Raw genomic sequence first — 12,884 nt, 5'->3', positions numbered from 1 at the left:
GCAGATAGGTGAGCCAACCGTCTCACCCACGTCATGCACAACCGGGGTGGGAGGCCCTGGGGTCACCCCCACTGAACAAAGAGGGGGTTTGGAGAGGTTGTCTTTCATCTGGCCGTCCGAGTCTTGGCTTCCTGTCCAGCACCCTTTCACCATGTAACATTGTTAGTGATCGTAACTCTAGTAATAAAAGCAACCATAGGACTGAACTGCTCAGAGTTACAGGATGCCGGGTGCCATGCTGACCGCTTCCCACGGATTATCTCCTCTTCGTCTTCATGATGGTTCTGAGACAGGTGCTGTTACTGTCTGCATTTTGTAGGTGTGGAAACTGAGGAAGAGTTGGAGCATCTTGCCCAAGGCCACAGGTGTTTTCAATACTAGAGGAGACAGCCAGGGTTTTGAACCCAGGCAGTCTGAATGCTGAGTTGATGCTCTGAGCCATTTTACATGTAGCCGTGCACATAACACATGATGTCTTCAGTAACGTGTTTGCTGTTTCGTGAGCTCAATGGCTGGTAAAAAGTTGAGGTCCTGTTACATCGGATCTGCTTATTTAGGCATTTCTGCAAGTTGTGTTGATTCCTTAACTTGATAGCGTAAAGCTTAAAAACACTGGCTGCCGTATTTTTAAGACTGACTCTCCCAGTGTCTGTGGCTCTGTCCTTGGGCAGGGATTGCATAGCATTCGCTCCAGGAGTCAGCTCTGTGACCCACCGAGGGTGAGCACGGGGAGCCCGTGGTGCTGCGTGCGGCCAGACCACGTTTTCCCACGTGTCTGTGTTTCATTTCTTGCGGCTCCTTGCTCACTGAGGGAGGCACTTTGTCTTCTGGTTATTCATATTTACGTTTCTATGTTTTACTGGTCTGTCTTTTACTCAGCAGGTGTTTATAACAATTCAGTAATTGTTTGAAGGTTAGCATGCCTTCTTTTTCAAGTTCAGTGCAAAGTTGGATAACCGTATATGTTAACTGGGTGATTTATAATTTCTTTTAGAAGGATGTTCACAGCTATAACATGCGGGTTTACTCTTACTGAACTTTAGGGAGGCAATAGGCATATTTTGGAAGGAAACGATAAAATTCCATGTAAGAGTGGTACAGTTTTTGTATCATCTGAATATTGAACAGAAGCGTGCAGTGCACTTTAGAGGATTCTTAAGAATGCCGGCGGGTCTAAGTAGTTGCCCAGCAGTAACCAGGAGAAATGCGGGCTTTGAGTTCAGATGCAGCTGTTGAAGCAAAATGAAAAAAAAATCATCTTGGTTATGTAAGACGATGACACCATGCGGATGATTTTTTAAGATGAAATCATAGCTTTGTGTTAGAAATCAGAGGCCAGTGGATTATTCTTTCAGTCATAGTACAATGTATAAAGCACTGACTTAGATTTTTCGTGTATACTTTGTATTTTTAGGCAAATATTTTTTTTTAAAGATTTTATTTATTTATTTGACAGAGAGAGAGATCACAAGTAGGCAGAAAGGGAGGAAGGGAAGCAGGCCCCCTGCCGAGCAGAGAGCCCGATGCGGGACTCGATCCCAGGACCCTGAGATCATGACCTGAGCTGAAGGCAGCGGCTTAACCCACTGAGCCACCCAGGCGCCCCTAGGCCAATATTTTTAAAAGTACTTTATAAAGCAATTTTTATTCAAGTTGAAGAGTAAGTAACTTGTTTATTGTTTAAGATTCTTAATTTGATAATAGTTAAAATGTCCATCACCACCCCTACCCACAACAAAATTCTCCCATGCTGTTCAGCAGTCTGTGTAATAGTGTAGTGGCGGCTCAGTGCTCATTGTCTCTGTGTACACTGTTTGATTTCTGGTGTCTGCACAGACATGTTTGGTCAGAACAGAGATTTCTAAGAAAGGCATCCTGAAGATGGAGAAGGGAATGAGAAGCGTGAAAGTGCGTATGTATGTGATTTTTGCTGCACTAAGCTTGTACCCTAAATTAAATATTAACGCATATTTAATGGAAGAAAATGCATATTTAAGGGAACAAAACACCTGAAAATAAGAGCAAAGTAATTCTCTTCTGTACAGGTCACTAGTCGAGTTGGAGTCTAAGGTGATAAGGATTTTTGCTAAGGATTTTAGCAAAGTCACGCAATGAAACAGGCATCTTTGAACAGTTCAAAACTATATGAGCATTTGAGTTCTTAATTTGCACCCTGGAAGATGTGGGACACTTTGTGCAAAAAGAAATATTAGAATGTTACAGTGTTATTTGATTCAATTTGTAAAGTAATCCGTGACATTTTCTTGTTTCTAAAGTTACTGAGGTAGAGGGAGAGAGATTCCATACTAGGGGAGTAAGTGGGATTCAGTCTTAAGCAAAATGTTTAGAAAGTTCTTGTTTTGTGTAGTTTGTCCAAGGCAGGTAGTGACATCATGGAAAACTTCGTAAGGAGACATCATGGAAAACTTAAGGAGGACAAGCGTCCTCTGTAGCCAGGTTCCTGAGAGGGTGGCGGAAAGGGTGCAGCTTCTGGAGCTCTGGGTTCCTCCCCCAACCCTCGTTCAGCTTGTGCACTCAGGTGCCCATCATCCTTGGTACCTGCAGTTGAGAAGCTGCAGTGATGACAAGGCCCAGCACATTCCATGCAGGTTCCGTTACTGAAGGTCAGGTTTAACCCTGCCTCACCAGTGCCACGGCTTAGAGGGGAGGGGTCAGGACCCTCTGTCAAAAACAATAAAAAGCATACCAGGATTCCTCTTTTATTTTCTTGCTTTTATTACATTTATCTTCTACCTAGGCAAGTTTGTGAGATAAATAGGATCAGATAGAAGATGACCGTGATGAGTCATATTGACTTTTTTTGGCTGAGACAATGTGAGAAAAGAGGGGAGTTGGCCAGACTTTAGTGTAATCAAATTATCAGACATAGATATATATATTCAGAAGCACTTTAAAAAATGCCTGTTATGATTCCAGTTCCTTTCGAGATAGAAAACTTTGGCAGTATTTGACTTCAAAGGACCCATCTCTAGATTCACATGTAACCTCCTCTGAAAAATGGGAAAAAAGGAGTTAGCTTTGTTTTTGTTTTTGTTTTTTTTTAATTTTTTTTTAATTTTTTTTTTTTAAAAGACTTGCTTTCTGGTTCTTTGTGAGCATTTTTGGTGCTTGTTTAGTCTGTCTGGGTTGACACTGCCCTGGGCTGGCGTGGCCGCTGCTCCAGCCGCTCCATCTCAGCAGACGTCCTCAGTTGATCGGAGCCTCCATCCAGCTGAATCTAAACAGAACCTTGGAACCACTTAGCACAGCTTGCCAGAAAGCCTTTCCACCTCACTTTGAGTTATGGAGGTACAACCTACTTGCCATTCCTGGTTTAAATTGTTTTTTGCTGAGCCAAGAATGAAAATTTGGGGTTATGTTTGCCCAGTTCTCATCTTCCCCTCTTCCTTATACGTGGTAAAGTTATCAGACACTGCTTACCATTGTAGGTACTCAGCGAGGTACCAAATACTTGTCCACCTTCTTTGTATAAGGAATTGTGCATGGCCCTCTGGGATTCTGGAGATGAAGGTGGTGAGCTCCCTATCCTAGAGAATTAGGATGAGACAACTTTTGAAAGTTAATGAAAGCAGTGACTCATTGTGATTTATATTTTTCTGGTGGTGGTAAGGATAGAGGCTTGCCAGGGGATTTGTTCCCAGATAAATGGGGCTTATCAGTGCAGTCCTTCAATTCTTTCATTTTAACCATAAAAATCTTTTAAAACAGTTGTTCTGTACTTAAATATAGCCAGCCAAATATGCCTTTGCAGGTAGAATTATTAAAAATAAGCATACCTTTTACCTTTTTTTGTTGACTCCTAATCTATATCATGAGCATGAGTTATAGTAATTTGTTTTAACTGTTAGTGATACATTTAGATATGTTAACAAAATGGGACTTTTTTGTCCCTACCCAAAGCTAATAAAAGGCATCCAACCACAGATCCAGAAAGCTCAAAGAATGCCCAATCAGAATAAAAATCCCTCTAGTAAAATTTAGCCATATTACCCCCAAAATAATACTTTTTAGCTATAAATCCTAAATATTACTAAACAACTTCGCATTTGAGCCCATCTTGCTTTTAATCAAGAATCATAAATGAAGGGTGCCTAGATGGTTCAGTCACTTGATCCTACTGTAGGTTTTGGCTGGGGTCGTGACCTCAGGATCGTAAGATCCAGCCCCACGTTAGGCTCTGCACCAGCTTGGAGTCTGCTTGAGATTCTCTGTTTCCCTCTCCCCCTCCTGCCATGCTCTTGTCTCTCTCTCCTAAATAAATAAATCTTTAGAAAATAATAAATGAAATTTCTTTCCCTTTAACTATCAGCACATTTATTTAAGACTTTCTTACAAATTCTTTTTTTTTTTTTAAAGATTTTATTTATTTTTCTGATAGAGACAGAGAGAGGGAAGATAAGCAGGGGGAGCTGGAGAGGAAGATGCAGGCTCCCCACTGAGCAGGGAGCCTGATATGGAGCTCGATCCCAGGACCCTGGGATCATGACCTGAGCCCAAGGCAGATACTTAAGAACCAGGCCACCCAGATGCACCCCCTCTTTCTTTTTTCTTTCTTTCTTTTTTTTTTTTTTACAAAATCTTAAAGAGTTTATATATTTGAGAGAGTGTGCACAGGCTGGGGGAGGGGCAGAGGAAAAGGGAGAAGCAGACTCCTGCTGGGCACGGAGCCTGACGTGGGGTTCAGTCCCAGGATCCTGAGATCATGACTTAAGCTGCAGGAAGATGTGTGACCGACTAAGCCACCCTGGCGCCCCTTTCTTATAAATCCTTAATATCTTCACCACCTGACTCATCAAGAAGGCAAGTACCTTACTGTCGCAACCAACCACAGCTTAGGCACACAACATATCAACCCACACAAAATTGGTGCTTTTGACACATCTCAGAATGCTTTCAATCCAGCTGCCGTTATAACTACCATTAGCCTGTGTATGTAAATGATCGCTGGTTGTCAGGTAGGGAAAGCCACCTGCCGTTATGAAAACTAGCTCTGTAGGACAAACCCGTTCTAGCCTCTTAGCCACTTGCTGATATCACTAGAGCCATGGTCTGGCAAAAGGGAAAGCTTAACTGAGGTCGTTCTGTCCATTTTTTTGGTTCAAAACTTCGCTTTGGAAATCTCTCTTTAAGACATGTTAGTATATGAGTACTGCACAGAGAGATAATTCATTTAATTGAAAAACAACACTTAAAGCAGCCGGTGCTTCGTTTTTTTCAAGCGCATGTGCAAAAGCTACACAGCAGCTCCGTCAGCTACTGTCTGGAGAGCATCTGAGTGTCTCTCCTGTGTTAGAAAGTTCTGGTGGTAGATTGACAGCACTAAGGCCTACGCAGAGGATTATCTCTTCTCATGTCATAAGTAAATTATCGTCTCCTATTATTAATTTGGAATCGAGTAGATGATTCTGTTCACATTCCTATCCTTGTACCACAGAAAGCATTTGGTAAAGTTTCATAATCTTGCAAAATTGGAAGCTACATAACTACTTTTGAATACAACAGCTGAAGTCCCAAACTGAGTTTTCCTACACTAAAGCCAAAACACTTATTTTCAATTTGTTACTCATTCAGGGGACAATACTGTACATTTGGGTGGATCTTTTGAAGTGAAAAACAAAGCCTTGTCTTCATGCTATACTTTAATAGAAAACACCTGACCCAAGTGTGGACTTGCAGCCATTTCATAGTATTGGGCCTGGTGTTTGCTTTCTATCCTTTGAATGGATCCTCAGGCCTAGTGGCTGTTATCCTGGGGGTTAAGTAGGGGTTGGGGGGCGGGAACCAGATTACATCATGCTGTTCTTCTTCAGTCGGCCTTGAGCACTGAGTAAGGACTGATGGGAAATGAAGATATTGTTTTGTAGTGATACCACTAGGTATTCTGGATTCCTTATAATATCCTACTGAATGATAGAAATAATGTTAATTTAAAAAAAGTCGTTGTTAAAAATTGGGTACCTTTAGACAGTATAAATGATGAAATCCTATCGGGCTTATTTTAGTAATATTTTCTATTTTAGTCTGCTCTACTGATCATGGTACTATGGTCACATAAATGTCAGCATTAGGGGAAGCTGGGTGAAGTATATATGGAAGCTCTGTTATTTTTGTGACTTTTCTGTGAGGCTCTTAGAAATATTTTCTAATCAAGCGATGGTATGGTAACTTAAGAAAAGTTGTAGAAAGTAAACTGTGCACCAGACCCCAGGCAGCTGTGAGGATAAGATGGTGAGCATAGTAGATGGTTTGCTTTTGTTCACGTCTAGAATCTTTCAGCTTTACTGTGAATGTCCCTGCCTGTTGTCACTTACTGACATTCCTAATCAAAAGACAAGAAGATGCAGAAGCGGAATTAGGAACATATCTGCCTGTCTGATTACTTCTACTTGAAATTTCTCATTGACCTGAGATATTAGCAAGTATGTAGGGATTCATCTGAAATTTTCATTTTTTATCTGAAAAAGAAAGGAATTAGGACCCTGAACTGGGGCAAATAAATCAATACTAGGTGAGGTATAGAGATCCGCTTTTTTTTATTCTTACTTATTTTGGTGCACAATCTCCGTCAGAAGAGTTCAGGCTCCCAGCACTGTGGTTCTTCACGTTCGCGCTTTCTGTCCCTTGTCCCTACACTCCCTAGTCCTCTGCCTCTGCCTGCGCAGAAACCATAGACTTCGAGCAGAAGCGGAAATACTTAATTAGATTGAGAAATTATAGCAATTTAAGATGTTTTGGTGTTTAGGTATGTCCTTAAAAATATTGTTCATTACAAACCCACATGATTTAAACAACTTTTACGGACATCCAAATATTTTCTTTAATCACTTATATATTGTAATGTAGCTTACTGAAGTCAAGCTGTATACAGTAATGAGGAATTCTTACAACATTGCTCATATATTATTCTGTCTACAAGACCCGTGGCTTTGTGGGGGGGGGCACCAACCAGCTTCAGCTTGCCCACTTACTATCTCTGTGAGCTTAGGCAAGTCACTTAACATTGTTTAGCACAGCCCCCACTCCTTTCGTTGTGGAGAATACACATTTTCTGAAATTAAATGGGAAATGTAAAATCTTTAACATACTGCCTGGAACATGCTAGGTACTCAGCAAGTGATAATTAATACTAGTAATCACTCATACTGTTGCCTGCACTGTATTTTTTTTCCATTTTGCTGAATTTATCTTAAAAAAATACTACTCTTAGATTATTGAAAACTCACAAACAATAACATTTACTCTTTCTGTGAGTAACCTTTCCTGTCTTTCCAACCATTTTTTTTTTTTCAGTTGATCTCAATCCTCTGGTCCCTACACACATATAAGCAAATCGTCATTTCACAGTACTTTCATAATTCACATACAGTACTTTTTACCAGTTAGGTTCTTACTGTTATCCACGGTGGTGTTTAAGGAATTTTAAAGTAACTCCCAAGTGACATAATTTGTAAATAATCTTTTTTTTTTTTAAGCTTTGCTTCTTAACTTTCCAGTTTTTCTATTTAGATAATTCCTTGTTAAAAAAAAATTTACACTTCTCTCATTTAAAGCAGGTGGTTTTGGGGCAGTGACCCAGTTTGTTCGTTCACTTGGATATTTTACTATCATTCCAGAAGAAATTCTGGTGTGTATGTGGAAGTAAGGTGTCTTACACACGCCGCTCTCTTTGCTGTGCCACAACCTGTAGATCCAAGTCCTTGTGCTTGTATACTTCGTACCAGGTTGTCTCAGACACGTTTCAGTTCTGCTACCTGCCCGTTACAACTCGGCAAGTTGCTTAACTTCTCTGAGCCTTAACTTCCCGACTATAAAATGAAGGTAAAACGGCACGTACTCAGAAGATTGTAGGTGGGGTTGCGTGAGTTAATGTGTGTGCAGTGTTTAGTGCCTAGAATCCACGTAGGTTGTAGAGAAGTGTTTATTGTGCTTGCTGTTACGTTCTCTGATGCTGTGTTTGCTCCTGAAGTTTCTCACTTGATTCCAAACCTTTTGGCTCTAGAGATTTCTTTTCAAATATGAAATGATCTCTTTATATATTTTTAGACGAAATTATTCTGGCCAGGTTGATAGTGGAAAGTTATGCTTGTCTATGGAGATTCTGTTTTTAAACTGTGTCTTTGGCCATCTGAGCATTTTGATTAGGTGCCTCCCCAACCAATTTTTTCCCTCCTAGATTAGAGCAGGCACTTATGTGAAACCTTCTCCATCACCTCCCCTCCCTCTGTTACACCCTTTTCTGCCCGCTCTGTACCCCTGTCAAATACTAGACCTAGGGACAGCTGTTCTTTTTCCCCTTGAAAAAAGTGCCTGAGGTCATTCCATGCAGCTCTGTCTTTGCCCGTGGTGCAGCTGCTGAGGGGCCTGACGGGTCTTACCCGGAGGCTCCCAGTGCAGCATGCCCAGATGCATTCCAAGCCGCCACGAGAGAAGCTCGGGACCATGGATGTCGATGTTGGGCTCACCGCCTGCTTCCTGTGTTGCCTCCTGCCATTGGGGTTGGGTCCTGTCGCATCTGGAGAGCTACAAGAAGCGGGAGTGAAGGGAGCAGTCCTGTCCTTCACCCTGTGACCTGACCACCCGTGGCCTCTCCTGATCATGTCCGCTTTATTCTTGGCTGGATCATGTCCTTCAATTACAGTGACCTCTTCCTCAATCGTGACCTTTCCATTTCTCGATGGTGACATCCTGCGACCACGTATATTGGTTTATGAGGCCCTGCTCAGTAGGGCCCTCCAGTAACAATAAAGTCTACTTAAACCTTAAAAAAAAAATAAAAAAGAAAAAGAAAAAAAAGTGCCTGATCCCCAGTAGGTACTCAGTAAATGTTGAATTGATGAATTTCATAACATCTTTGATTTTCCTCCCTCCTGTATGATGTGTAATTGACATGTTAGTTGTTCTCTATTATTGCTTATAAACTGAGCATAATCATTAGTAGTCTGTTTCAAGTAAACCTCCGCTCTTCGGAGCGCTCAAAGATATCCATAGATTAACGGAAGATGGCCTTCAGTGATTGCTGAAAGTCCAGTTGAGGCTTCACATTCCTTTTCTAAAAAGTCACTGAAGTGAGTAATGGTGTTAGAGAACTGGCTGTATAGCCCGATAGAATATACATTTTTCCATCTCAAAAGTAAAAAGATGATGGTCTCCTGTTTGGTTTCTTATGCTGTCACCAGTGCTTGTATAAGCTACGCAGACAGTGATGCTTTCTGCAAAAGCACAGAGATGTTTGCAAACATTTAAGCGTTCACTCAAAGGATACCAGTAATATGACACCCATGGCAAGACTGTCTTGGGACGCCAGGGTGGCTCAGTTGGTTAAGCGGCTGCTTTCAGCTCAGGTCATGATCCCAGCGTCCTAGGATCGAGTCCCACATCGGGCTCCTTGCTCAGCAGGGAGCCTGATTCTCTCTCTGTCTCTTCCTGCCACTCTGTCTGCATGTGCTCGCTCTCTCTCTCTCTGAGAAATAAATAAATAAAATATTTAAAAAAAAGAAGACTGTCTTCAGAAGGCCATGTGTAATTTTTTAAGCATCTCTCCATTCCTGAGATGTTCACAAAAATCTATTTGGCAGCTGCACTCTTAGTCTAGTGAATTTAATAAATATACTTTTTGAGTAATCATTCTCATCAGTTAGGTGGAAGGAGGTATTGGGAGACCTCAGAGAACACGCATTGTTATATGTCTGATTTGCTTAGTTAGGTGTCGGACTTAAAAAAAAGTTGTTCTCTGATTTCAGACTAAATTACAAAGCTGTAGTAGTTAAAACAATAGGGTATTGGCATTAAAACAGACACATAGATCAGTGGAACAGAAAGGAGAGTTTAGAAGTTATACAGTTCATTAATTTATGACAAAGGAGCCAAGTTATAAAATGCAGAAAGGACAGTCTCAAAATAAGTGGTAGATCTAAATGTAAAACCTAAAAACCAAACATTTCTAGAAGGAAACACAGGTGCATTAAGGCCTGGGTTAGACAAAGATTTCTTAGATGAGTCACAAAGTGAGATCCATAAAAGGATAATTTGAACTTCATCAAAATAAAAGATTTCTGTCCGTTTATAGACACAGTTAAGAGAATGAGAAGGCATGGTTTAGGAGAAAATATTTGCATTTGTATCCAGAATATAGAAAGAACTCTCAAACTCAGTAACTGAAAAAAATTCAAAAATTGTTCAAAACATTTGAACGGATACTTCACTAAAGGCGATCTAGGGAGCAGCACCTGGTTGGTTAAGCATCTGACTCTTGATCTGAGCTCAGGTCTTGACCCTCAGGGTCAAGGCCCACCTTGGGCTCCACTCTGGGTGTGAACCCTAATTTTTTAAAAAAGGAAGAAGATACAGGGATGGCATAGGTGTACATTAAAAGAAGGTCAACATCAGTCTTTAAGAAAACATGAATTAAAACCTCAGTGACATCAGGGCGCCTGGGTGGCTCAGTGGGTTGAAGCCTCTGCCTTCAGCTTAGGCCATGATTCCGGGGTCCTGGGATGGAGCCCCGCATTGGGCTCTCTGCTCAGCAGGGAGCCTGCTTCCCCCGCTCTCTCTGCCTGCCTCTCTGCCTACTTGTGATCTCTGTTTATCAAATAAATAAAATCTTAAGAAAAAAACCGCAGTGACATATTACTACACACCTGTTAGAATGGTTAAAATTTTAAAATCCCAATAATACTATTGGGAAGGATGTGGAGAAACTAGAACTGGTCAGAATGTGAAATGGTAGAACCAATTTGGAAAATGCTTTTGTAGTTTCTTAACAAGTTAAACATGTTCTTACCATGAGATCCAGCTGTTTCACTCCTAGGGATTTCCCCAAGAGAAATGAAGGCATGTGTCCCTATAAAGACATATATGTAGATGGTCGTAATAGCTTTTTTGGTAATAGCCAGCAACTGGAGAAATTCCCAAATGCATTTCAATAGGCAGAGACCTAAATACATGATGATTTCTCCGTACAATGGAGTACTGCTTGGCTGTTAAACAGGGATGAAGTATCAGTGTAGACGGCGACATGGAATCTTATGAGAATTCTGAAGGAAAGAACCCAGATTAAAAAAAATAATGTCCACTTGCCTTTACATAAAATTCTGGAAAAATCAAACTCGAGCGACAGATCAGATGAGTTAGGGTGCGATGAGGAAGGGCAGGAAAGAGGAAGGACAGAGAAGGATGCTTGGGCTGACGGATGGGTTCACTATGTTAATTATGGCCGTGATTTCATGGGCATGTGTCCAGACTTAACAAGCTGCGTACTTTAAATATGTATAGCTCATTGGACACAATTGGACACATACTTACACCTCAATAAAATAAAACCAAAAAAACTGGAGGGCGAGCTCTGCTGTTAGAAAGCCTGGGTAAAGGGTGTGTAATAACAGGGCCCAACTTTTAGGGTTGTTGTGAGGACTGGGTATTATAACACGTGTTTAGAGACTAGACCACTGCCTGACTCGGAGCTCGGTTCACCATCTGGTGTCACTGCGTCTTATCTTCTGCTGGTTCATTTGCTCTTGGTGAGCAAGGCACCATGTCTTTGCCATCTTTTTGCTCAGTTTGCAACTTGATGGGTATCTATTTGTATAATCCTCAACTAATGTTGTAAACAGGGCAAAAAAGTGTTCTGACAAATTTTAAACCCAGACTTATGTAATAGAATCCGCATCTTTCAAATATGTGTAATATGGGTAAATATTAAAAAAGAAAAAAAAAAAGGACTGAGGAATGTGGCCGACACTGCTTTGGACTAACTTGTGAATTGCGTTACTTATATGTTCAGAAATATATGGGAAATATTTTAAATGTTACATTGTCTTAGAGTTGTATCTTAATTTGTACACATAGGCACAAGTGTGTGTATATCCTACGTATTTCCTGAAAATTGTTTCCTTCGAGCCCTTGAATATAGCTGTCACCCTTGTTTCTTTGACTTATTTTAGAATGCATTCAAGTCCTTGGGAAAATCACTTATGTCATCAGTGAGGAATGTCACCAAAATAGCTTCTCACTTAAGTTCCCATCCCCAGAGCTAACCCACAGGAGGTTCCGATAAATTCAAATATTTAATAACTTGTATTTTTCTTTCTCCTTAAACGCAGGCCCTGTGGTCCTGGAGGCAGGATCATGTGGTGGATTGTTGGCAGTCAGCGGTGTGTGGAGCTTTTGCAGGTGCAAAGGATTATATTATACTGGGAAAGACCAAAGGGGGGAGAAAAATGTGAAAATATTAACTATGCAAAAACAACATTCTTTAGAAATTCCAGATTGTTTAGATGAAGAGAGTTCCACTAGTTGTTTGAGACGAGAGTGTGTCTTAGGGGGGAAAAGCCGTGAATGCTTAAAAGGTGTATGTTTGAAAGACAACCAATTTGTTTTTGACAAATTTTTCTTTTTCTTTTTATCTTTATTAAAGCCTTCACTCAGGCGCTTGGATTATCTTAAAGATGATTTGTAAAGCCCTCTGTGGGCAGAGACCTGCCGTGGGTGCAGGGCTTACTGTGCAGCTGTCTGCCTGGAGCCCTGCTTTGGGGGTTTCAGTGATTTTTGCAGAAGGCAATGATTCACAGTTCGTGTGACGCGTTTGACAGCGCCGCCGATTAACTGCTGTCGGGAGAGTGAGGCTGCTCAGCAGCCTTACCGACGGCTAAACAGGGTCTGGGGAGAAAATGTGGAGATTGAAGCATCTGGACATTTTCTAGACATTGAACCAAGAGCAAAATGACAATATGCAATACTGTGTTACTCATCACTAAGTCGTGTGCAGTTTCCAGTGAGGTTGTAAAAAGAACTCAGGTGCTTTAAAACATTAGGTAAGTGCTAGTTTTAGCAGTCAAAGAGAGAAGTGCATTTTGCAGTTGCAAATA

At 41.1% G+C, this 12,884-nt stretch overlaps 1 protein-coding gene across 4 annotated transcripts in view; it reads left to right on the top strand.

Annotated features, from left to right (window-relative positions):
* Positions 1-12,884, top strand: part of SLC25A26 (solute carrier family 25 member 26) — a 128,884-nt gene that overhangs the window by 104,906 nt on the left and 11,094 nt on the right. For all 4 annotated transcript variants that reach the window (XM_044253204.1, XM_044253202.1, XM_044253206.1 and 1 more), the window contains one exon: positions 12,120-12,189. In XM_044253204.1, the coding sequence (XP_044109139.1) occupies positions 12,120-12,189 (70 nt within the window). The remainder of the gene's footprint in view (positions 1-12,119; positions 12,190-12,884) is intronic.

Source organism: Neovison vison, chromosome 6 (genome assembly GCF_020171115.1).
Source record: "Neovison vison isolate M4711 chromosome 6, ASM_NN_V1, whole genome shotgun sequence".
Taxonomy (NCBI): Eukaryota; Metazoa; Chordata; class Mammalia; order Carnivora; family Mustelidae; genus Neogale; species Neogale vison.
Note: the sequence above shows the minus strand (reverse complement) of the source record. Positions and strands in the feature narration are given on the sequence as shown.